A 27,959-nucleotide genomic window follows, 5' to 3' on the forward strand; every position below is an offset into this window, starting at 1 on the left:
AAGCCATGTTGAGAAATGTGTATGCAGGGAAGAATCTAGTAGGGAAGACCAGAAAGCAGAACATTGTAGGGATTGTGCCATGGTCTTGTGGAGGCAGTGCCTGGTCTAGAATACCTGTTGGTCTCTGGAGCAAAGTAGCTGGTCCTTATAAACTACACTGTAATTATTTGAGGGATGATCCTTTTGGTGGATAATCCCAGGGTTGTGCTGTTCTCTGATGTAGTATGGTTGGCTTATTATTTTCTGGTAGGATCCTATCATAATCTTGTGGCTGAAGTCTCTGGTCTCGCTTCCTTGTCTTTTCCTAGTCTCCCTTCTAATGTTTGTTCCGGTTCATGAGTTACTTCCTCAGAACACACTCGATTGTATGAGACTCTCTCACATTGGCTTCCCACTCACCCACCTAGGCACATTCATCGGTCATTTCTATCTACCACCCAGTCTGTGCCTCTAACTCTTCCTCCGCACCCCTCAGCCAAGCCTTAAGGATGGAGGCTAAGGAGAGGAAGAAATTATTAGGAGTCAGGAGCCTAACCCTCTTGACCACTTGCCATTCTGTTTGTTTCCTGAGTGCCCATCTTCAGAATTCAAAGTAGTTTCCTCGTTTCCAGTGGAATGAGAATTCTGCATTTTATCCTCAGTTCTTTCCATACTGAGGGAGGTTCTTAGTAAAGCTTTACAAATTCAACAATTACAGACTTTCAAGGCATTGATTCTAGAGATATACTAAAGAAAATACAATTGGAAACTCACTGCTAAATAACACAACCCTTGGAACCTAACGCCCAAAACCTCCAGCACAAAGAAAGGTGTTAAATGAATTGGGGTATAGCAGTTAGCAATATGTGTCATGAGAAATTCTTTAAATACACAAATCTGAATAACTTTAGAAAAGCTGCTTATTCAGCAGATATATCATTCAGATATATTGTTAATATTTCTTTTTCCCTGTTGAACATTAAGCTTGTTTAAAAGAGTGTTGTACTTTAAATCCTGATTATATATCACAGTATCTGGTTTATACTAGGTGTTAAATAGCTGTCCATTGAATGGATTGATCAAGCGATGGGATAATACAAATTTTTAATATTTTTTACAAATATTGAGACAATGCAATTTGCACTAATATGTTACATTTTGAAATATTTTGCTAAAACATTCAGAATGTAAGTAAATGAAGCCATTAAAGAGCAACATATTGTGTTTACAGGTAGAGTAAGAAAAGTCAAGAAAGATGGCTCATTATGCTAACAGAATCCATTACTATTCCATATCTTTTCTCATTTCCTCTTGTTTAAAATGGGATGATTTTACTTGCAATCTGTTTATTATGTAAGAATATGTCTATGTTATTAAAAAATACAAAATATTGTGTCACATACGCTGTTTAGTGTACTTCTCCCTAATACTAACATTTCATGTCAAGGATATTTCAGTAGCAAACTGAGGATTCAATACATTGTCAGGCAGTTAAAATAGCCAGGTTGATGTTATCAAATAAAAAAAAATAAGTCTTGTTTTAAATATAAAATTACCTTTACAACAGTATTGAGTTGATAATTGTTTATCACAAGAGAATCTTTAATATTTAGGTCAGACTAAGAGATACACTGTTTAAAGTATTAATAAAATACACGAAAATCATCACAGAGTATTTGCTTTTGCTTCAGTGTTAACAAAACTCCCATTTGTATGGTCTCGGATGAAAATTTCTTCCTAGCTCTGTGAATGATACATAATTCAATTCCTTTCAAGAAATTATTAACTTGATTTTTTTTTGGATATAATTTGGAAAGGTATAACTAATAGCATCCCTAGACAGCAAGATGTAAAATACAATATATGGAATTCTAACTCATAGCTCTTGAATTTCTCTGGGATTCACAAGAGTGTTTTAGAAAGCTTAGCATGTAAGTCATAAAAATATTATTCCTTATTTATAATTTATGTTAGAGATTTGTGTGTGAATAAAGTAGGAACAGTAGAAGCCTGGTGGTGCCTTTCATAACTTCCGTTCTTATTTATAATGCAACTCTGTCGAGTTTGTTTCCCTAGTTGGCTTTCCCTAAAATGTGCCCTTTCCTGTTTTAGTTCTGTTCCATCAAATACTTGTAAATCTAAATCCCTTTGAGCATAACTTTCCCACCTTCGCGTCTGTCTCCAAGGGAAATGTCATCTTACTTCCATCTTCTAATTAGCAGAGGGAGTCTCTGTACTATAGGCTCCCGCATGATGGGCCAGTGCGCTGACATCAATGAACATTTTATTAAATTACACACACCCCTAAGCAGGCACAGGCTTTCAGAGCCCTGATATTTTATGCACTATTGCACTGGCTCCCTGTTTTCTGAAACTGTGAGTGTCAGGCCAAGCTAGGGTTATAAAGTCTTGATGACATTATGTAGATTTTAAAAAGATACTTGGCATGCTCTTAGGTGTTAGGTTTAAAGTTTATTTATTTTTGAGAGAGAGAAACAGAGCACAAGCAGGGGAGAGACAGAGAGAGCAGGAGACACAGAATCCAAGGCAACTTCCTGGCTCCAAGCTGTCAGCAGAGAGCTGGATGCTGTACTCGAACTCAAGAACTGTGACATCATGACCTGAGCTGAAGTCAGATGCTTAACTGACTAGGCCACTCAGGCATCCCTTAGGTATTAGGTTTAATCTGTTGTTTTAACAATTGATAACTAGCCATAATTAAAGAATAACAGGAAGAAAGATGGGGCATATAATTTAGGGCATCTTTTCCTTTGGACCTCCAATGTCTCAGAAGAGAATAAAGGATTCACTGATCTGAATAAAATTTCAAAATGATAAACCTTTTCTGGGATATTCCATATTTAGATTTATAAATAATATATAGTTGTTAAGTTTATGGAAAATTTATGAAAGTACACATTCTTAAATGCTTTTAAAATTATTAAAATGTTTAATATTTGATAAAGGTAAGTACAGTGAAGCTAAACATCCTTTTAGAAAAATGACATTTTTCCATTTATCCAGAACAATAATCATTCTGACAGTTGCGAGATGAGATCTCATTGTGGTTTTGATTTACATTTCCCTGATGATTAGTGATGTTGAACATCTTTTCATTACCTATTAGCCATCTGTATGAAGGTATAATTTACATATAGTAAATTGATCCTTTTTAGTGTAAAATTTTATGAAGTTTGACAGATGTATACAGTCATGTAGGCACCACCACAGTAAAGATAGGGAACATTTCCATCTTCCCAAAAAGTTCCCTCATGTCACTTGCAGGACAAAAAGTCCCTGCAACCATTAATCCTTTGTGGTTTGAGTCCCTATACTTCTGTTTTCTTCAAGAATGTCACATAAATGTAGTTATGCACTATCTATGATTTTTAAGTCCACTTAGCATAATGCACTTGTGATTCATCCATGTACCATATCAGAAGTTCCTTACTTTCCTGATGACAAGGAGCATGTCAGTGTATGGTTGCACCAAAACGTCTTTGTCCATCATACATTTGAGGACATTCAGGTTGTTTCCAGTTTTTGATGATAAGGAATAATGAATAACATGGGTATAATCATTTACATATACTGTAATTTCATGTGAACAAATGTTTTATTTCTCCTGGACAAATACCTAGAATGAAAATATTATATCAAATGATAAGTGCATGTGTAATATTTAAGAAACCTCAATTTGTTTCTTTTTAAATTTTATTGGGGCTCCTGGGTGGCTCAGTAGGTTAAGCATCCGACTTCAGCTCAGGTCATGATCTCACAGTTTGTGGGTTTGAGCCCAGCATTGGGCTCTGTGCTGACAGCTAGCTCAGAGCCTGGAGCCTGCTTCAGATTCTGTGTCTCCCTCTCTCTCTGACCCTCCCCTGCTCACGCTGTCTCTCCCTCTCAGAAATAAATAAAAAACATTAAAAAATTAAAAAAATTTTATTATAGCTATTTAATGTAGTGTGGTGGTCAACATTGTGGTTTTACTTCTCAAATTTTTATTAATAGTGACTGACATTGAGCATCTCTGTATGTGATTATTTGTCATATGCATGTTGTAATTGTAGAGTCTGTGCCCATTTTTTTTCTTTCATAGTTTATTGTCAAGTTGGATTCCATATAACACCCAATGCTCATCTCAACAAGTGCCCTCCTCCATGCCCATCACCCCCCTCCCCCTCCCCCCATCCGCATCAGCCCTCAGTTTGTTCTCAGTATTCCAGAGTCTCTCATGGTTTGCCTCTCTCCCTCTCCCCAACCATTTTTCCCCTTCTTCTCCCCCATGGTCCTCTGTTAGGTTCCTCCTAATCCTCCTATACATGCAAACATATGGTAGCTGTCCTTCTCTGCCTGACTTATTTAGCTCTGCATAACACCCTCAAGTTCCATCCATGTTGCTGCAAATGGTCAGATTTAATTCTTTCTCATTGCCATGTATTATTCCATCATATAGATAAACCACATCTTCTTGATCCATTCGTCAGCTGATGGACACTTAGGCTCTTTCCATGTTTTGGCTATTGTTGAGAGTGCTGCTATGAACATTGGGGTACATATGCCCCTATGCATCAGCACTCCTGTATCCCTTGGGTAAATTCCTAGCAGTGCTATTGCTGGGTCCTTGGGGAGTTCTATTGTTAATTTTTTGAGGAATCTCCACACTGTTTTCCAGAGGGGCTACACCAGTTTACATTCCCAGCAACAGTGTAGGACGGTGCCCGTTTCTCCACATCTTCACCAGCATCTAGAGTCTCTTGATTTGCTCATTTTAGCCACTCTGACTGGCGTGAGGTAGTATCTCAGTGTGGTTTTGATTTGTATTTCCCTGATGATAAGTGATGTTGAGCATCATTTCATGTGCCTGTTGGCCATCTGTATGTCCTCTTTGGAGAAATGTCTGTTGATGTCTTCTGCCCATTTCTTCACTGGATTATTTGTTTTTTGGGTGTGGGGTTTGGTGAGTTCCTTATAGATTTTGTGCCCATTTTTAAGTGGGTTGTTTAATTATTGACTTTGATATTCTTAATGTAATATGGAAAATGCTTTATCACATATGTGTTTGCAATTATTTTCCCCAAGTTTATGAATTTTCTTTTCATTTTATTATGTTCCTTATGAAAGACATATTATATGTAATATAATATATCACTATCTTTATTAAATATGTATTTATTACATATATATTGCCTTTGTCTCCATTTAAGATTAATTCTTCTTTTAATAGTATCTTTGAAAAAGCTTAGATAATTGATTTTACATGTTCTCCCTTACTGAAATTGATATGTAATGCTTTACATTTCCCTTTAAATACTTTATTAGTGACATCCTACAAATTTTTAATATTTAAGCCAGTACTGGCTTTTTAAATTTTATTCAATTAAAAAAAAAAAAAAACAGATGCTGACAAGGATGTGGAGAAAGGGGAACCCTCATTCACTGTTGGTAGGAATGCAAACTGGTGCAGCCACTCTGGAAAAGAATATGTAGGTTTTTCAAAAAGTTAAAAATAGAACTACCTATGATCCAGCAACTGCACTACTAGGTATTTAACCAAAGAATACAAAAATTTATAGCAGCAGTATCAACAATACCCAAATTATGGAAATAGCCCAAGTGTCCACAGGCTGATAAATGATTAAATTAGTGGTATGAAAAAGAATGAAGTCTTGCCATTTGCAATGATGTGGATGGAGCTGGAGAGTATCATGCTAAGCAAAAGAAGTCAGTCAGAAAAAGACAAATATTATATGATTTCACTCATATGTAGAATTTAAGAAACAAAACAAGCAAAGGGAAACAAAAGAGAGGCAAACCAAGAAACAAGCTTTTAACTATAAAGAACAAACTGATGGTTACTAGAGAGGAGATAGGTGTGAGGATGGATGAAATAGGTGATGGGGAGTAAGGAGTGTACTTGTGATGAGCACTGGGTGTTGTATAGAATGTTGAATCACTAGATGTACAGCTGAGACTAACATTACACTGTATGTTAACTAACTCGAATTTAAAGAAAAACTTTAAGTAAGATAAGCTAAAATAAAAATCTTATCTAATTTATTATGGTACTTCCTCTGTGACGTAGGTCTAAGAGTTGTTTAATTTTTAAATATTTATGGATATTCAGGTCTCTCTCTCTCTCTCATTAGTTACTAATTTAAATCTGTGTTAGAGGAATATTGTATAATTTCAGCCTTCTTAAATATACTATGACTCATGTAACCGCCCAGAATATGGCCTTCTTACTGCATCTTATATGTGTACTTGAAAAGAAACTCTTTGATGATATTATTGGGAAGAATGTTGAAATTCCCATTTGTAATTGTGTAATTATTGATTTTTAAAAATAAATCAGTGTATAAATGTTTCAGTTTATCTGTTTATAAATTTTTGCTTAGTGTATTTTGAAGTCTGTATACACATTTATTATTATTGCATTTTCTATGTGAATTGGCGCTTTTTCATTATATAGTTCCTTTTTCTCTAGTAATATTCCTTGTTTTTAAGTCTACTTTATCTGATGTTAATTTAGCTAGTCCAGATTTTTTGTAATTAGTGTTTGCATGGTAAAATACTGTGCATTCTTTTACACTCAGCCTATCTCTATCTTACTATTCAAGATGAATTTATTTTATATCACATGTAGTCAGTTTGTATTTTGTTACCCATTCTGGTACACTGTATAGACTGCAAGCAAAGATACTAAGCTTTACAGTGTTTGGAAGTTTACTTATTTGATAATTAACTAAAAACATAATGACATTTATTGCAAGTTTTTATTATCTGTTTTTTTTTTTAAATGTTTTATTTTTATTTTTGAGAGAGAGAGAGAGAGAGACAGGGTGAGCAGGGTAAGGTCAGAGAGAGGGAGACACAGAATCTAAATCAGGCTCCAGGCTCTGGAGCTTCCAGCACAGAGCCTGACATGGGGCTCGAACCCACGAGCTGTGAGATCATGACCTGAGCTGAAGCCAGATGCTCAACCGACTGAGCCACCCAGGCGCCCCTATTATCTGTTTTATTCATGGTGATAAGTCTACCCAATCAAACTAAAAATCAAAATTAAAATTTTGTTCTTTGTGTTTATAGACTTTGTCTGTATTGACGTTAGCAAGTGAAACACCGTGTAAAGTCTACCAAAGCCATTTTTTATTAGTCTCCTATTTTGGTTAATTTCTTCCAATTGCACAGTTTCTTTTCAATTGTGATTTTGCAGTCACACTTTGCAGTTGCAAACTTATAAAGCACATTTGCACTCTATACAATATATACATATTGTATATACACATATACAATATTTGAGGGGATTGGAATTGGAAGGGACCACTACTAGCTATATGATCTTAAATAATATTTTAGTTTTTCTATGTCTTGTTATATAGTTTTATCATCCTTTCCCCAATGCTGTAGATTCTTATTCTTCAGAGCTTTAAGGTAAATTCAGTATTAGATGTATGAGTTCACTGTTGGTGTGTGTGTGTGTGTATGTACCTGATACCCCCTCTTATGCACATTTGCTTCCTACCACACTATGTTCTCTGCTCCTATGGATATGCTAGAGGTGTTTTATTTCTTCCCCTGTAGTTGTCCTACTCCTATTTTAAAAATTGATGGGGCGCCTGGGTGGCTCAGTCGATTAAGCATCCGACATCAGCTCAGGTCATGATGTCACGGTTCATGGGTTCGAGTCCCACGTCAGGCTCGGTGCTGACAGCTCAGAGCCTGGAGGCTGCCTTTGGATTCTGTGTCTCCCTCTCTCTCTGACCCTTCCTTGCTCACGCTGTCTCTCTCTCTCTCTCTCTCTCTCTCTCAGAAATAAATAAAACATTAGAAAAAAATTGAAACCAGCTAGGTTTTAGAGTTTTATCATCAAAGGAAACTGCTATCATCCAAGATAAGTTATGGGAGTGATCAATGTGTTGTGCTTAAAAAGGTGAATATACAGGTTTACAAATGAAAGCAGGAGAAATCTTGAATGAATACAGGAGGCTTCCATTTTAGAAAATTAGAACTGGAGGCATATGCCTTCTTTGTGACCTCTTATTCTCATTCCATAGCTGGCTTACGAGAAAACAAAAGTGAGAAAACTTAATCTCCATTCCACTTCTTTTCTGTATTCCCCACTCACCTCCCCACCCACCAGGTATCTATGATTCTGTCTTTCTTGGTGGCAGTAGGAGACAGGAAAATAAGTTAAAATGTCCTCAAATGGAAATGCAAGCTAGATTATACTTCCTTTGATTAACTCAGTCCATTAAAAGCTATTCACACATAAGAAAACCAAAACACACACAAATACACAAGATGATAAAAATACGTCTTTTTCCAAGATGCAGAATCCATGTTTGGAGGAATAATCAAAAAGTCAGGAAGTAACACCATGTAGAAAGAATCCCCATGTGGAAATTCAGAAAGTGTCATATATACATGGAAGGGGTTATGTACAGAACATGTACTTACTATCCAAGGGAGCTAGGAAATTCTGAACAGCATTCTGTTTGAAATAGTAGTTTGCAGTTATCTGAGGAGATGTCATTTTGTAGATTGTGTCTTAGTGATCCAGAATTTGGATATACTACTTTGTTTCTGGCACTGATATTAACTCACTAAATTCTTATTAAAATGATGCATCTTTGTATTTCCCACAATGATTGTGACTGAATATGGGTCAAGTATATAATTGTTTCAGGGACCAGTGAATAATCTCCTTTATTATCTGAAAGTTTATAAATTTCATTGCTTTCAGTAAGTGAAGATTTTTGTTATATGACTTTTTTTTGGTATTACACTGGGTTTAAGCACTAAGTGATTCAATAAAGTAGACTTATAAACTGTAATATTTTCTAATGGTTAAATACGATTACAGGTGATGATTCTTCCATTGGTGTTTATGGTACAAAAAAAGTCAGATATGCATACATGAAAACCAAAACTTTTAAAAATAGGTGGTCATAAAACTTATCATGTGAAAGACTGAGAGCTGTATTTCAGTTGGAATTCCAAGAGGCATAACAGGGAACTGAATGATACTGACAAGGCCAGGAATATGGTGTAAAGGTAGAGTAGGGGTCAGAAACAACTAAATGTAGCCATACATTTTAAGAAAAATTGTTAATTATTTTTTAAACTAATTTGTAAGCAATTATAACTTTCCTCTAAAGGCACAATTCTTTAAAAAGAAAGATTGCTACTGAACCTTTGTTCTCAAAGGGACCTGAATAGCAAATGTCAAATTAAAATTCAACGTGACAATGATACGTTTTAAGTCCAAAGCAATCTGTGGACTTTACATGTCCAAACACATTTTTGTTAACGTTTTTAATAAATATTCTTTATCCTGAATCTATATATGTCCAACTAGTTTTGTGGTCTGTAATTCAAAACCACTTCCTGTGGTGTCGGATCTCCCCACTCCAGTGGGTTCATCTTTTTTGTGCTCAGTAATCTGGAAGCTAGCCAGGATGTCTTCTCGATAACAGTATTTCAGTGTAAGTTTTAATCATGATAACATCTATTCATTATTAAATTATGCAAGACATTTCAGAACAGTGCAAAGGAAATCCGGTGACCTGAGTTATATTTCTGGTTATGACACTAACTGTTTGAGACTGAGCACATCATATAACATTACTCTTGAAACTGTTTCCATATCTGTCAGATTAAATTATAGGAGAAAAAAATATTTCTGAAGCTCAGCTCAAAAGTACTTCAGACTGGGTTAGTCAGTTGATCAAGCACCTGACTCTTTTCTGGGGTGGCACAATTGAGGTAGGAGCAGAGACGGGGACAGAGGATCTGTAAGGCTCTGAGCTGACAGGCCAGCAGCAGTGAGCTGATACAGGGCTCAAACCCATGAACCACGAGATCATAACCTGAGCCACAGTTGGATGCTCAACCAACTGAGTCACCCATGTGCCCCAAGTGTCTGACTCTTGATTTCAGCTCAGGGCTCCTCTTGATGGGTTCGAGCCCCGTGTCCAGCTCCGCGCTGCCCCTCCCCTGCTATGCATGCTCTCTCTCCAAAAATAGATAAACTTAAAAAAATAGTATTTTCAAAAGTACTTAATCATATGTTTGCTGCCAAGGTCAGGTGCAGTTCTCCCTTAGGCACAATAGGCACAGAGCTTAGAGTCCCCCATACTTTGGGGGAGGAGCCTGTGAAAGTATTTTTATATCTTTTCAAATCAGAGGCAAAATTGAACTTTTATATCAAAGGCAATTCTTTAATATGTAATATTAAAATATGTGCCTTTATATGAATGCCATTGTAAAATATATTTGCCATTATTGTTTTATCGAGGAAAAAGTCCAGAAGGAGCCCATGAAAGTCATAACACAACCCTGGCTAATATAGAGAAAACTGTGGCTGAAGAATTAGATGACTCGGACTCTGCATTTTAACGGGCCTGGACCTGAGTTTAGGTTTGAGCTTAGACATCTTAAGAAATTATGTCATACACTCAAAGTGAAATGATTCCATTTTATCAATGCACATGCTGCTTTTGTTCTCCTGAGCTTTGTACATTCTTTTCCCTGTTTGTGACCCACTGCATATTCATGACCCATCATTCCAATTCATGGAAAACAGTTCCATCCCACTCTGTTGCCAGAACTCAGCTTAACAACTGCACAGGCTTGCAATACAACATGCACATGTGTACACAACATGACACTCCATTTCTTCTTCCCTGTGTGTCATCTAGGATGTGAGTCGCTCCAAAAAGATTTCTCAGATCATCCATGTTTGGATTCAGGGCTCTTTTCACCCATTGACACTGTTCATTCTTAGATGGTGAGAATTGTTTCAGCTTTGTTCACATTTGACAGCTTCCACACATCATAATATGTGGCACACAGACAATGCTCCGTGGGCATTGCTGAGAGAACAGTCCTGAGCCTCAGTGACCCAGCGACATACTGAAACTTCTAAACACAGTCCATTGAGATGTGTGGAAACAAAGCCACATCCACACACAAATATTGGTACAGCTAGTGCCTTGGGATGCTCATTATAATATAGCTTAATATTTTAAGTACCTACAAAATTCATACTATGTTTTACAGTGCATACTTAAGCATCAATACCTTTAAAACTTAAAAACCTGAATACACATGAGAAAATAAAGAAATAAACCTTGTAGTGTCTTTTTAGTTCAGTTTGAAATCTATGATGAAAGTACTATTTAACATTGAGCCAAGCATTATGAAAAATAGAAAATAAATGACAACCTAGCCCCTTTCTGCCCCCAAGAAAATGAAATTTAATGCAACACTATTCCAATTTTATATTTCAGCTACAGATGCATAATTTAGAAGTTAAACCTTTTTTTATGTAATGGGCCTCCACATAGAGATAAGATAGGCTATCTACAAATGGGTTTTTTAGTATTGTGCAAATATTGAAGTATAATTAGAATTAAAAATTAGTGCTGATAAAATTGTCTGCTTCTTTTATTTAAGCCTGACCATCTCATAAATGCATGCCAGAAAGATCTGTCTAATGATGACTGTACTTATCCACATGTAATAACTATATTTATAAATTAAGTATATTTTTATGACTGAGAATATACCTCCACATTTGTATCTTTTATTAATTTTACAAATTAATGTCATGTCTTTTCACACTTTTAGGTTTAATAGAAAGAACACAGACTGCTGTACAGAAAATCCCAATTTAGTGCATATACTACACATTCACATAGTAGGACACTCAAAAGCGAGTTGCGATTGTTTGCACACTATTTATTAGTACATGCACAGGTCTTCACATAAGTAACTTTTGAAGAAAATGATCTTTAAAGGGTTTTTCCTTCTAGCTGCAGAAGTTTTTCCTTGATGTTCTCCCAAGAATGCATTAAATGAGGAATGACACCTTACCTTGGTAAGGAATTCCTAATACAATTCTCAAGCTCTCTCTCCCCATCTCTTCATTCGTTGCTTTTCAGAAGTAGTTCAAGTCCTGGATCAAAGAAAATTGGGTACCAGATAGGTTTTATCCTAACATCCTTAAGTTACCCTGAGAGTATTCTTGCTACCAATTTCCACATAGTGAAATAAATCCTAGCTACAGGAGAATGAGACTTCCAGGAAGCGGCAGGTATAATGTCACAGCTGTATTAGCACTGCTAACTTGATCCAGGATCACATTACATCTGGGACTGTCACACTCGCTAGTGAAGTTAAAAAGGCTGCTGAGAGTGAAGCAAAAACTCTTGGATGCTATTCTTTAGCTTATTAGTGAGAACCTTAGAGAAAATGGCCACACCAGCTTGTGTGTCTCACTCACCAATGCTTCTCTTTACTCCTGCCACATGCATTATCGACCCACTGCACCCAATTTTTGTGTGTTTTGTCTGGTTTTGCTAATTATCATGTTAAAATGTTAGCACATGGTTTAGCTGGAGAAGTAGATTACTGGTTTATGTTCAGGTCACATTCTGGGGGAATAAAATTAATTTCAAATGGCTTTGCTTGAAGGAGAATTTTAATCTGAGAAAAATAGCAAGGATCAGAGCTTCTTGGAATTCTTTCTGCATTGGTAACATTCCTAGCAATGTTTGATAACTTATCTGATACTAGCAAGCAAACCTTTGTGTTACATATTTCATTCAAAAATAATATATTGATTTCCTATTTGATGTTCTGTGTGAGTTCTATGATGTTGTATATAAACAGCATATGCATGAAACAGTATGCAATGGTCCTTGATGCCATGTTGTACTGTTTTAGAAAAATAAACCAAGTTTCCTTTTCATTGAAGTTTTTTAGAAAGAATAATCAGTCCAATTTACAAAATATTTATTGAATATTTTGTGCAATCTGTTCATGTGTAACTTTTCAGTCAAGACATAAGACTGGGCTTTAAACCTACAGTCTAAACAGAGATACATATGCAAACACTTAAAATAGAGTGATAAGTATTCAACTGAGAATTACATATTTCTTATGACATTAGAGCACAGTAGGTAATATGTAATAAACTTTTGGAAAAAATGATTAAACATATAGACCCATATTATTTGAGTCCTAAGTGTAGTGCTTTGATTCAGTTATTTCAGATAGTACTTTCTACTAGATGCATAAAATGGTATTAGATGCATAAAAAGGAAGTATTTAGTATGCACTGGCTCATTGAAATTATATAAACATACCTGAAAAATGTTCCTTTATTTCTCGATGTTGAAATTTCATTAGGCTCTATTGGTGCTATAAACCTCTAAAAAGATTAAAATTGTTCATCCATAGAGGCTTGGATTTGGTCTTAATAATCTTCAGAATTTTCTATTATGGTTATAAATGGTAAAATTAAAGAAAATTTAAGAAACTGGTACATTAAGATCTTAATCAACATAATCAACCAACTGAAGAATGACTAATTCCTTTTATTAGCCAAGAATGGATTGCAGCTTAATTGATCATCTGTGATGTGTGGAGACCTAATTAATAATTGAGATTAGTCAAAATGTTTATTATATTCTGTGATCTGCCATTCTTTGCTTACATATATATGAGTAAAATCAACATGTTTTAGAGAAAAAATGGTTTTGATAAATACTTCAGAAGAATAAATGAAAACTACATGATTATAAAAATGACATGAAATTCAGAACAAGATTTGAAAATGTACATCTAAGGGAAAGACAGTTTGTAATGTGATCAGAATAATTGCTGTAGTGTACTGACTTGAGTCAAACAGATTCTTCTGATAAAAAGAAAATCTGGGGGCACCTGGGTGGCTCAGTCTGTTAAGCATCCGACCTTGGCTCAGGTCATGATCTTATGGTTCATGGGTTTGAGCCCCACATCGGGCTCTGTGCTGACAGCTAGCTCAGAGCCTAGAGCCTGCTTCAGATTCTGTGTCTCCCTCTCTCTCTCTGACTCTCCCCTGCTCACACTGTCTCTCTCTCTCTGAAATAAATTAAAAAAAAAAAGAAAGAAAGAAAATCTGGAACAAACCTGGTTATTTGGAAGTAATAATAATCTTCCTTATATTTTATTTTCCCAAAAGTGTAATAGGCCACATACCTGAGCTGTGAGTCATTAAACAAGGAAAAGTCTTAAACATATTCTGAAGATGATTTAGGTTGAGAGAGAGGCCTTCGATTTTTTTCTATTCATAGTGTGTGGGCCAGCCTCATTGGCCTTACAGGGGAACTTGTTAGAAATGCTGCAGACAATTGTGCCCCACCCAAACCCACTAAATGAGAACACGGACATCTAACAAGAGCCCCAGGAAATATGAAAGTACATTAAGGTTTGCAAAGCACTGGTCTAAAGGAATTATGGGAATGCAGAATGAGTGCTCAGCTATGGTTCAATGATTCTAGTAATACTCATGTTAAATTGTTTTTAAGATTAAAATAAGTTACTGTGGTTTTGAAAAGGTTTCTTGAAAGAAAATTTATTAACTGGAATTAAGATTATAGAATTTCATTAATTTTTAGCATTTTTATGTCAGGAAATAGTTTAACTGTGGTCTCAGCCTACTTGATTCCTTCTAATTATAGTTCAGCTTACAATTTCAAACAAGTATAACTCCCTTAAATAATATTTTCATATTCTAAACTTTAGCCTATATTTTTCACCATAAATAACACAACCGATTCATAAAGATTCTTTTATAAAATATTTGTTACTTAATTCAAGAAATGTTTGAGTGCCTAGGTGGCTCAATTGGTTAAGCATCTGACTTGATTTTGGCTCAGGTCATGATCTCATGGTTTGGGAGATCCGACACCACATCAGCCTCCATGCTGACGGTGTGGAGCCTGCTTGGGACTCTCTCTCTCTCTCTCTCTCTCTCTCTCTCTCTCAAAAATATATAAATAAACTTAAAAAAAGAGAAATGTTTACTTATATACCTGTATATACATAATAAAAATTCACTAGTGAAGAAAATTTAATAAAGTAAAAGTACCTAGACAAGATTCAGAATTATGTATTAGTGAGGGGGTTCCAGACATTGCAATGAACTATGAAGTTCACATATTATCTTCCTAGTAGTTAGATACATTTAAAACTTTTCATTGATTTGGGTCTTGGGTGAAGTGGGTTTTGGAATATTAATTTAGCTGATACCCTATAGGATATATTTTAGGTAAAAAATGAAAGTTAAAGAAACCTGATAGTGTACATTTTTTGCAGGAAATGATGATTACTTAAAATACTGTGTTGGCTAGCTCTCTCTCTCAAAAACTAAAAATAAATTAAAAAAACATAAGGGTTCCTGGGTGGCTGAGTTGGTTAAGCATCACCTCTTGATTTCAACTCAGGACTCTGGTCATGAGCTCAAGGTTGTAAGCTTGAGACCCACCTCAGGCTCCATGCTGAATGTGGAACCCGCTTAAGACTCTCTCCTCTTCCCCTCCCCTGCTCACTCTCAGTCTTTCTCTTCCTCTCTCTTAAATAAATAAACAAGCAAGCAAGCAAGTAAGTAAAATAGTGTGTTGGCACATACAATAGGAAGATCAAAAAGAGCTGACAGCCATGAGGAACAAAACAAAAGCGAGGCTATATATTGACAGACCATGTTGGAGATGGCTTTGATTTAATGGAAGTGTCAAAGCTGCTCCATATTTAAAAAAAAATTTTTTTTAATGTTTTATTTATTTCTAGGAGAGAGAGAGAGACAGCGTGAGCAGGGGAGGGTCAGAGAGAGAGGGAGTGACAGACTCCAAAACAGGCTCCAGGCTCTGAGCTGGCAGTCAGCACAGAGCCTGATGCGGGGCTCGAACCCACGAACCACGAGATCATGACCTAAGCGAAAGTCGGACGCTCAACCGACTAAGCCACCCAGGCACCCCCAAAGCTGTTCCATATTTTAAATCAGATTAGTGAAAGAATAATTATTTGTGGTATTTAAATGAAGGAGTGATATTTTGAAAAGGCTAATCACTGGGCTTCTAGCTGCATAGACCATATCCAGGGAGAATTACCATTGGACAAATTAACTGTTGGTTTGTTTCATACAATTTCCTATTTTTATTTTATTTGTGTGTTTATGAATTGACTGTTTCTGCAGGATTTTTAGGTTTCCAAGAAATTTTAGAGGAAGGAGCAGAGATTTCTCATTCACTGCCCCCCCACATGTATAGCCTCTCCCGTTATCAATATCACTTACCAAAATGGTGTGTGTGTGTATATATCTATCGATCTATCTATATCTATCTATATCTATCTATCTATATTTTTTACTCAGGATAGACCTACTTGATATATCATAATTGCTCAAAGTCTGTAGTTTACCTTATGCTTTACTCTTGGTGTTATACATTCTATGGGTCTGAACAAATATATAAGGATGAATGTGTAAGGTTTTGGAGAATGGTACTGATATGTCCTCTTGATCAGAGACTTTTTTCTCAGCCTTGTCCTAATGAGCCTAACCATTTATGAGACAGTGTTCTTTATCTCTTGATTTTTTTTTTTTTTAGTTCTTTCTTAGTATTTCCATCTTTGTGTTTACATTGCCCATCTGTTATTTTATGCTGTCTACTTTATTCATCAGAACACTTATTATATTAGTCATAGTTACTTTATTTTTTTATTTTACTTTTTAAAGTATATTTATTTAGAGAGAGAGAGAGACAGAGAGAGTGAGCAGGGGACGAGGAGAGAGTGAGGGGGAGACAGAATCCTAATCAGGCTCCCCACTGTCAGCTTGAAGCCTGATGTGGGGCTCGAACTCACTAACTGTGAGATCATGACCTGAGTAGAAACCAAGGGTTGCACGCTTAACCAACTGAGCCACCGAGGCGCCCTTAATCATAGTTATTTTAAATTCCAAGTCTGATCACTCCAACATTCCTGCCAGGTCTGATTGTGATGCTTGCTGAGTGTCTTCAGTTTGTGTGTGGGGGTTATTTTTTGTTTTTTGTTTTTTTATTTGTTCTTTTGTTTGTTTGTTTTTTGCCTTTAGGTATGCCTTGTAATTTTTTTCTTGATAGATGGATATATTGTACTGGAAATGGAACTGCTTTAAATATTCCTACGATAATGTGATGTTTAAGTGTGGGGATTAGGGCAGCATTCTATAGCCTCTGATTAGTAACTGTCTTATAGTGAGCCTGTGTCCCTGTTCTGTGAACTTCACAAACATTTCTCAATTTTTTCCCTCTGTAGGTGAAACCTGAAAGCTAGATGGGATTGAATTCTTTATTTCCCTTCCCTTAGGTCAGTTAGGCTTTGATAATACTCCAGGTTAGGCTCTGGTTAACTAATTTCCCCTGAGGGCAGACCTTGTTAGGAACACAGTGATCTGAGACATTTCAAAATGTTTTTGACTCCCCCTGTTGAAAGCACACAGGGATTTTTGTGACATTTTATTGTAGGAACCTGGTCAAGCTCCCACAGGTAAATCTCACAGTATTGAGGAGCACCTCCCCACACAGTATGACTGAGTCTCCTGGAGTTTTTAATTTTGAGAATTGTATGCACTAAGCCTCCATTAATTTGTCAATTATAGTTCAGTTTTCCTATCCCATTTCCAAGATGGTTTCTATTCTTGAGTCTCTGCTGAAGTCTAGTTTCCTTCTGTTCATCTGTCTGTCTCTCCAGGCTTGGGAGCAGTAGTTTGCCCAGACTCCTTCTGTCTCTTATGGATCCAAGAATTGCTGTTTTTCAGTCTGTTCAGCTTTGTGTTGTGTTAGCTTTGAGTGGTAACTTCAAGCTCCTTACATGTGGAACCAAAAAAGATCATTCCTTTTTATTGCTTGGTAGCATTCCATTGTACAGATATTCACCTGTAACATTTGGCTTGTTTCCAGGTTTTTACTACTATCCATAAGCCTGTGTAAACATTCATATACAAGGTTTTAGATGAGCCTATACTTTCATTCTTCTTTTATAAGTGCCTGGGAGCAGAAGACTGGATTCTACTGTAGATGTATTTTTACTGTTTTAAGCATCTGCCAATCCTACTGCTGCTGTAACAATTTACCACAAACCTAGTGACTTAACACAACATAGAGCTGACTTAACACAACATAGAGTTATCTGTTGCCTATCTAGAAGTCAAAAGTCTAAAATTAAGTTGTCATGGGCCATGTTCCATCTGGAGACTCCAGGGGAGAATCCACTGCTTTCCTTCTTTAGTTTGTAAGTGGCTTGAATTCTGAGTGCTGCCCCCTTGCTCGGGGCACTGACACCCCTTGCTTCTGTGATCTTATCTCTTACTATTGGCTCTGATCCTCGTACCTTCCTCCTACAAGGATCTTTATGATTACAGTGATCCCACATGAATAATCCAAAACACTCTTCTGAATCTCTGCAATCTTAAAATTAATGACATCTACAAAGTCCCTTTTACCTTAGAAGGTAACGTATTTATAGGTTCCACAGTTTCCAGGGATTAGAATGTGAACATCTTTGAGGGGTCAACATTATTAAGTCTACCACACTATCTTCCAAAGAGATTAAATAATTTTACATTCCCATCAATAGTGTAGAATTGTTCTAGTTCCTCCACATCCTCACTAACACTTGTTAATAGTTGGTTCTTTTATTATATATATATTATATTATTTTATAATATTAAATTATATATATATAATTTTTTTTTCCTGGAAAGAGTGTGCATGCAAGCAAGCAGGGAAGGGATAATGGGAGAAAGAGAGAGAAAGTGAGAGAGAGAGAGAGAGACAGACAGACAGAATCGTAAGTAGCACTGAATCTCATGTTCACCTTACAGCATGAGATCATAACCTGAGCTGAAATCAAGAGCTGGACACTTAACCAAATAGGCAATGCAGGCTCCCCAACAGTTAGTCATTTTAATTTGCATTTCTCAGATCATGAACAACGTTGGATATCTTTTCATGTGCTTTTTTGCTTTCTATAGGTAAAATGTGAGTTCATATATTTTCCCTATTTTTAATTGGACTTTATGGTTTTTGATTTTTGGATTTTGAGCATTCTTTGTATATTCTAGATATGTCTATATCCAAATATAATCTGTTATTATATATTTTTGGCTTGTCTTTTTCAAAATATATTTTAGACATATTTTAATGATCTTAAATCAGTATTAAATAATGCATTTAACAGTGGTCAAACTCATCAAGTTGTATAATTTAAACATGTACAGCTTTTGTATCTCAATCATATCTCAATAAAATGGTTTAGAAATAAAAATATCACAAAAATGTGAAAATATTAGGTTATATTTGATGAAAAGTAAGCAGGATCTATACACTGACATCTATACAACATTACTGAGATGAACTCTTTGATGTAGAGATATATAGGATTTTTAGGTCAGAAGAGTCAATGTTGCTATGATGATCATTTTCCCCAAGTTATCCTAAAGATCTAATGCAATCCCAATCAAATCTCACAGGCTTTTATATAGAAATTTCAAGGTAATTATAAAATTTAAATATAAATGCAAAACACGTAAAACAACCAAAAAAAAATTAAAAGAAGAGCAAAGTTGAAGGAGCAACATTATCTGGTTTCAAGATTTATAAATTACAATAATCAAGACAGTGTGCTATGGGTATAAAGATGGACAAATAGATGAATGTAATAAACCAGAGAGCCTAAAAATAGACCCACACATATGTAGACAAACTAATTTTTTTACAAAAGCACAAAGGCAATCCAGTGGAGCAAAGATTTGACTTTTCAACACATGGAGCTTGGACAACTAGATATTCATAAGCAAAACAAAGAGCTTCCATTCATATCTCACACTATGTACAAAACTTTATTCAAGTTCGATCATAGACCTAAATGTTAGAACTAAGATGATAAACCTTTGAAAAGAAAACATGAGATGAATCTTCTTGATCTTAAAGTAGTCAAAGATTTTTTTAAGTTTATTTATTTATTTAATTGAGAAAGAGAGAGAGAGAGAGAATGAGAACGAAAGAGAGCACACACAGGGGTGGGACAGAGAGAGAGAGAGAATCCTGAGCAAACTTCATACTGTCAGTGCAGAGCCCAACATGGGAGTTGATCTCATTAACCGTGAAATAGTGACTGAAGCTGAAATAAAGAGTCAGATGTTTAACGACTGAGCCACCCAGGTGTCCCCAAAGATTTTTAGATAGGGGACCCAAATCCTAATCTAATAAAAAAAATCATAAATCAAAATATTCAGAATTTAAAACCTTTGAGAGCATCTGGGTGGTTAACCATCAGACTTCAGCTCAGGTCATGATCTTGCGATCTGTGAGTTTAAGCCCCACATTGGGCTCTGTGCTGACAGCTCAGAGCCTGAAGCCTGCTTCAGATTCTGTGTGTCCCTCTCTCCCTCTCCTCTGCTTCCTTTCTGACTCTCTCTCTCAAAATAAATAAAACAATATTTTAAAAAATTAAAACTTTTGCTTTTAAAATTTTTATTTAATCTTGTCATCATTTCAAATGGTTTATCAAAAAATATTTATGTAAAATATATTTTTAACATATTTTAATATTAGATCAATATTAAATAATATATCTTACTATAGACCCTACAGGAAACCTATCATTAACTAGTAGGAACTATAACAATGATGAAAAAAACATTCTATGCATATGTACAGCTCCCTTTATTTACCAGCAATTTTTACAAGTATAATCTCCACCTACCTTTCCACAAAGTATTGATGCTTAAGCTTTTAAAATTATAGATAATGTTATAATTGCATTGAAAATGATCACCAACATATCATACAGTTGCTGGAATATATTTTTAAAATTAGAAAAAGAGAGATGAAATGAAAATGACTGTTGCTTCAGTAAGTGTTAAAGCTTTTACAGAAAGTAGATACACTGAATTACACACACTCTCCTCTAATTCTTAGGAACAGTGTTAAGTTTCTGGAGAATACCATCCATCATGCCCTGTTACATAAAAAGACAAACACTGTTTTGGTAAATGTTCCTATTACTTAGATTGCAATCAATTTAAGTTTCTATGAAGTCAGTGCTTTGTAATGTAAAATCATTTTATGTATTAGATAATTTTGATACTGCAAGTATAGCAATACATGACTTTTTAAATACAGTTTACATCTGTCATATCGAATGCTTCACATTCTATCGAGAGCTCCACTGTCATTTAATACATTCAAGGGAATACTGCTTCACCATTAATCTTATTTGTAAAGCATGTTTGCATTAACCTTTAACTCTTCTTAATAAAACAAAACCAAAAAGAATAAACAGATTGCTCACAGCTCATTGTGGATGAAAGCATGAATGTCAGTGTCAGTGCTGGAGGGCTTAGAATGCTTTGCCATATTAGAGAAAAGGAACCCAATCTGTTTGGTCCCCAAACTACTTTTTTATAACAAATGTTTTATCCTTATCTGAAATAAAATCCATACCTAACATGAAACAAACAAAAAACAATCTGCAAAGAAGATTTTAAAATAAAAGTAATATTGTGAGGATTAACAATAATATAAACAAAGACTAAAGTAAAGTAATTATGATTTCAAAATGTGTTTCTCCATACATAAATGTTGGGACATAACTCGATAGAAAAAGGGATGGTATCAGATTTTTTAATCAACTTAGAGTATATTCAGTTATTCAATTAAAATGTTTATTGATCACTTACTGTGTGTAAGAGTCTGTTACACAGTAGCAAAACGACTAGTGGGATTACTATAGGGGAGACAGAATGTATCCCCAATAAAATAAAGCACTTATAGTATATGGGTATAAATGGAATGTTAGGAGAGGATTCAAGAAAGACCTGAAAGAGGCAGGGAGTCTAACCAAGTGGACATCTATGTGGAAAAACATTTCAAACAGAGGGAAAAAGTAGAGAGTCTAGTTTAGGAGAAGAGAATATGAAGTGTGTTGCATGGTGAAATAAAAAGGACACTTTGGCTAGAAAGGAGTCAATTTTGAGAGGTGGCATGGGTATTGGAGTAAAATATGTGGTCAGAGAAGTGAGCAGTAGTCATGAAATCAAGTACTGAATTATTGGTTTTTGTAATGCATTGGGTTTTAATCAAAGTGAGATGAGACCTCATGGGAGTGTTTTGGGCAGACAAGTTACATAATCTGATTTAGATTTTAATGGGATTACCTGGGTTGAGGAAGAAAGCACAGGGAGGGAAGCAGAGAGCAGCCTGGATGCCCTGGGGCAATGTGGAGTTCTGGGTTTAAAATTTTCCCAATGGGAGTATGCCTGACAATGTCCTCCATTCCCTCTACACAGTAGTATTAATTATACTACAAACGGATTTACTTTAGTAGTGATTTCTTTCTACTTTAAGAGGGAAGAGAGACGTCTTCAGCCAAAGGCACTTCAATCCTTTTGTTTGTTCTTGTATTGCTTTTTCCGAGCAGGATTAAATTGGAAGAAACTGCTGCTGTTTAAAAAAACATTCAAATATCCTTGCATCGCACCACAGATGCATGTTTGTGTAGCTTTATTTAAATCACTATTTTGTTTTCAGTTTTTAAATTTATGTTAAGTTACTTTGATGTGCAAAATTAACTACATCTCTACTCCACGTAGGAATCACAATTCCTGAAAACTGTTATAATAACAGAAGAAAAAAGAAACAAAGCTTAATATGTGTCTTCCTTAGAATTTATCTGAAATTACCATAATCTTTTCACAAATTGTTGACATGTAACTAGGCAAACAATGTCTCCCAAAACTAATCATTATTTTATAAAACAGAGGGAAAGTAGGTATTTTGGCTGCTACTGATCTTTATCACTTTCATGTTTAAGGTTACAGGTAACATTCATAATGTTGTCAACTGACTTTTTTTTATTTGTTTGTTTGTTTGAAGCTTTTGGAAACATGTCCAAAACATTGATGAGATGTTGGAAACCAGTTGAAACACAGTAAAATTCAACCCAATAAAATAGGACTGCTTTCTCTTCATCCACGTTGGAAATTTTCAAGAAGTGAACTATGACAATATATCAATTTTTGCTACTATTTCTACTCTGGGTATGCCTGCCACATTTCTGTTCTCCAGAGATAATGTTCAGAAGGACTCCTGTACCCCAGCAAAGAATTTTAGGTGCACGTGTACCTAGGAGTGATGGCAAAATTCTGCATCGTCAAAAACGTGGGTGGATGTGGAATCAATTTTTCTTATTGGAGGAATATACAGGATCTGATTATCAATACGTGGGCAAGGTAAGTTTGTGCTGAAATGGCAAATATTTATATTCTTTCTTTACATGTCTTAGTAAGGAAAATTTAAAGATTATCAAGATCATCATTCTTATAAATTTTATTCTCTAAATATCCCTAAAGCAATTTTTGTTTATGGAATAGAAATTATAATTTGAAAAAGAACAGCATAAATAAATAGAGCATGATAAAGGTAGAAATTCACTTGATTGAACTAATTCTGTCCATTTCCTCATGGATTAAAGAAGTACTAAAATTACACTTTTAGAATTTGTAGTTAGAAATCGATAGTAAGAAAACTATATGTCAATCTGGCTATTTAAAATGACTAGATAGGTAGATAGATAGATGGATAGATAGATAAATGATAGAGAGATAGAGAGATAGATAGAGATAGATAGATAGATAGATGATACAATGGTTCCCATCGCTCTTGATTTTAGCAAGGAAGAAAAGACATTTAAAAGTGGTTTAATATTCTATAGAATGAGAAAGCAAATGCCATTAAAAATATGACCTAAGGGCAAAAAAATAGCTTTTTTATAAGAAAACTTATTTCAGATAAGAGTGTTATTTACTTTTCTTAAGTCTCAGTATGGGCACATTTATATAAAGGAAAAATAGACAAGCGGGTGGAAGTAGTTTACTTATTGTAATATGTGGACAGAAACAAGTTTTCACTCTATTCAGTTATAAAAGTGAGGAAAATTAGTTGTGGTTAGGAATGGAATGAAAAGTAGCAATGAATGCTTGTGTGAACTACATTGTATTTATTTTCAGCTTTTATTTTTTTGGCACTATCTGAGTGTGCTAGAAGTTAGATAGTGTCTTAAGAAAGATTTCGTGTTAATAGTCATGGTTATTATTTTTATGGACAGTGTGAAAATATATCAAAGAAAAAAGAGAATTACTAGCAAGATAAAAATAATTATAATCACATGTTAATATATTGTATGTTAACACTATAAAATTATGATAGATATATTGCCATGATGGAGAATTTTGCATTAACCTAAACATTAATAGCTTCATTCGAATAATTAAAATTGTGCTAACATTTTTTATCCTCTAAAAAACTGTTTTTAAAAATTATTTAAAGTTTTTTTTTTCATTAGCTTAAAACACTTTGATATGTTTGTTCATGTTCCGGTTATTTCAGTCCTCTTTAAATGTCTGGCAATGTGGCATAGATGGCATTAAAGGTTAAATGTTATATCGACTAGAAGGAGAAGGAAAAGCAGCAGAAATCTGAGCAATATTAGCAGAAAGCACATAGTAGCAGACTTATCAAAAGGTCGCATCTGATTGGATGCCTAAGAGGGTTAAGCTGCATTTTATGGTTATTGCGATAGGCAACTTTTAGTTAATGAAAGCAACCACATGAAAATATAATAACAGAAATTTAGACCAAAGAAAGTTCAGCTTCCTTTGGTTCCTCCTGAACAAAGAAATTATTTGGCTTATTTCCATGTGTTTTCTTTTACCTAGTTCATTTTAATAAGGATTTGATAAGTGTTGACAAATTAAATTCCCATTGCATTATATGCTCTCTCATGATAGTCAAGTGACTTCTTATGTACTTTCTTCGTTCTCTCCCAGAAGAATGTCAACACCTTGAGATCAAGACCTTTACTTCATACCTCACTTTGTCTCTGGATCTTTGAATACAGTATTTAGTTGATTGAATAAATCTGAGTTGCACTGAATTGAATTCCCAGAATCAGTCTGGTACTGTGTGGGTCTTTGGTGGGGAAAACTAGTCTAGAATTTAAAACCCTATGAGCATTTAAAGCTGGTAAATAACTTGCATACACATTTTGATATAATGCATCATGATATACAACCCAAGTTTTATTCTTATTTACTCTGCTTGAAAAAAACAAATTAGAAAACTTTAAGAACAAACATAAAGAATTTATGGGATGCGTTCACTAGTTCCTTTCTATTTAATATGTGTTGAATTATTAGATGAACAGAAATTTATTAGGTTCTGTAGCTCTAAGCTTATAATTGGGGTGCCTGGGTAGTTCAGTCAGTTAAGCATCTGGGTCTTGGTTTTGTCTCAGGTCATGACCTCATGGTTTTTGGGTTCCAGTCCTGCATTGGGCTCTGCACTGATAGTGCGGAGCCTGCTTGGGATTCTCTCACCCTCTCTCTCTGCTTCTTCCCACTCCCACACTCTGTCTCTGTCTCAAAAATTAATTAATTAATTAATTAATACACTTTAAAAAATAAAAAGAAAAGCATGTAATCAATAATCAGAAAACTTAGGATGTAACTTTGTTTCTACCACTATTTTTCTCACAGTGGTTAAAACAACTAAGTTCTTTTAGCCTTTATTCCTTCATCTATGAAATCAAACTCTATGATTATGTGAATAGCTTAATTTATATATTTATCTTATGTACTTACATATAAAATAGTTTTACCTACATTAATTTTAATATGTTAATCTTACTATATATTCGTTTTAATCTAATAATATTTTGTATTATAAAGTATATGAGAATTTTAAAATCCATTTAGAAAAAAAAGAAGAAATAAACAGAGAGAAACAAAGAGAAAGAAGAGAGACAGTCAGTAGCTAAATTGTCACTGCCATGACTGTTATTAAGAAACCAAGCCAAGGGCACCTGGGTGGCTCAGTAGATTGAGTGTCCAACTTTGGCTTACATCATGTTCTCGCAGTGCATGAGTTTGAGCCCCATGTCAGGGTCAGTGCTGACACTTCAGAGCCTGGAGCCTGCTTCCAATTCTGTGTCTCCCTCTCTCTCTGCACCTCCCTTGCTTGCATTCTCTCTCTCTCTCTCTCAAAAATAAATTAACATTTTTAAAAAATGAAAAGAAAAGAAACCAAGCCAAAGGGCACTTGGGTGACTCAGTCCATTGAGCATCTGACTCTAGATTTCGACACATCATGATCCCGGAGTTGTGGGCCAGCCCTGCATCAGTCTCCACCCTGAGCATGGAGGGTGCTTAATATTCTCTCTCTCTCTCTCTCTCTCTCTCTCTCCACCCATCCCCTCCACCGCTCTCCTGGCTCTCTCTCTGAAATTAAGCAACAACAACAAACCCAAAGCCAGCCAGTAATGAACTCAAAGCATTTCTTTGTTCAGCTCTTAATGATCAAAACACATTTTCCTCTAACCATTCAATCAAATACATTCTAAACCAAAATATATTTATCATAAGTTATTTTTTTTCTTTTCAGTGAGATAATAACAAAATTTACCTTTAAGAAGTTTCCTTTACAGGATAACACCATGTGACCTTTCTTCACCTTCCATAGCAAAGTGCTTAAAATTTGAACTTTAAGTAATTAATCTACCTTTGTACTATGTTGCTTTCATTTTCATCCTTCTATAGATAATATTAGTTTTCCAATTTAAGATTTGAGGATCATTGTAACTATAAACTATTTTTATTTGTTTAAGTACAACTTTTAATCACTGTTCCTTATTACCTGATTCAGTTACCCTGGACAAATAATTTCAAATATCTAGGTTCCAAATCTTCAAACAATATATATAACAACATTAAACTAGATACTTTTATGTATACTACACTGTATATTAACTAACGTGAATTTAAATTAAAAAAAATAGGGCACCTGGGTGGCTCACTTGGTTAAGTGTCTGACTTTGGCTCAAGTCATGATCTTGTGGTTCGTGGGTTTGAGCCCCGCATCAGGCTCTGTGCTGACAGCTAGCTCAGAGCCTGGAGCCTGTTTCAGATTCTGTGTCTCCCTCTCTCTTCTACCCTCACCTTCTCTCCCTCTCTCTCTCTCTCTCAAAAAATAAACTAAAATAAGATAAAAACATAAAAAAAACTAGATACTTTTGAATTTAATTTAAACTGTAACAGATATACAGTTCTAAGAGAAATGCTAATTTTATTTACTAAAAATTTTTTGTACTCAGTTTATATTAATTAGTCTCAAGTGGAGAAGAGCATGTTAAAATTAGATGTTTACAAAACCAGATACTGAGAAAAACCCCTAATGCCAAAAGATTAATAACATATTTGGGTAACAATAACCTGATTTGGAGTCAGCTTAGTAAGACAATTCACTCCAGGACGTGAAAATATAATCATACTTTATAAATGATTAGGGTAAATGTCTACATTATTGGTATAATGAAAACAATCAGGTGGTGGCAGGTGAGGGGGATGCTACTGGCATGTAGATGGCAGAATCCAAGTTTACTGCTAAAAATCCTACAGTGCATAGATCTCCATAGAATTTTCTAGTCTTAAACATCAACAGTGCCAAGACAGAAATCCCGTCCTAGTTTGCTAGTTTTTTACATTTTCCTAAATAGCTCAATCTTTATTTTAGTTCTTTCTGGGTTCTTGCTTCTGAATGTGTTCCCACTTATTTTATTTCTCCCTTCCAGAGTTGCCATTAGTATTCACTTTTTGAAAGGGACTTCTCTCAAGATCTCCTCTCCTTCATGTCCTATCTACTCCTTAAGGCATACGTTTGGTTCTGGCTTCTTCGTCATCCTTCTCTGTAGACTTGGGGGCTCCACAAACTGCCTAGAAATGAAGTATGCATTCATTCTTCGAATAAATGTCTAGAATGCCCACTATTCAGGTACTACTACTTTTATTAAGTATATGATAGAGAAAATATCATTTCTCTGCTCATGTAGTATCTGCCTTTAAGAGAAGGAGAAAATAATAAATAAAGCTAACAGGAAGTTACGAGGCTCTTTTAATCTCTGAAAGAGCACAGAACCCAAAAGCCACCAACAAAAAAAAATAAGTGCCAACTATTCCCGTGTTCTATCTCTGCAGTACTTGTAACTAAAATGGAAATAAAAGAGATTTGGGATTTGCATCACATAAATCAATGTTATTAAAAGTTGAGATTGGAGAG

The 27,959-nt window shown here is 35.1% G+C and overlaps 1 protein-coding gene across 1 annotated transcript in view; it reads left to right on the forward strand.

Annotated features, from left to right (window-relative positions):
• Positions 1–27,959, forward strand: part of LOC120224597 (cadherin-10) — a 189,103-nt gene that overhangs the window by 47,522 nt on the left and 113,622 nt on the right. Inside the window, exon 2 of the mRNA XM_039222856.1 lies at positions 22,725–23,080. Coding sequence (XP_039078787.1) covers positions 22,850–23,080 — 231 coding nt within the window. The 5' untranslated portion in view covers positions 22,725–22,849. The remainder of the gene's footprint in view (positions 1–22,724; positions 23,081–27,959) is intronic.

This window comes from Hyaena hyaena, unplaced genomic scaffold (genome assembly GCF_003009895.1).
Source record: "Hyaena hyaena isolate Hyena2069 unplaced genomic scaffold, ASM300989v1 scaffold_1198, whole genome shotgun sequence".
NCBI classification, from domain to species: Eukaryota; Metazoa; Chordata; class Mammalia; order Carnivora; family Hyaenidae; genus Hyaena; species Hyaena hyaena.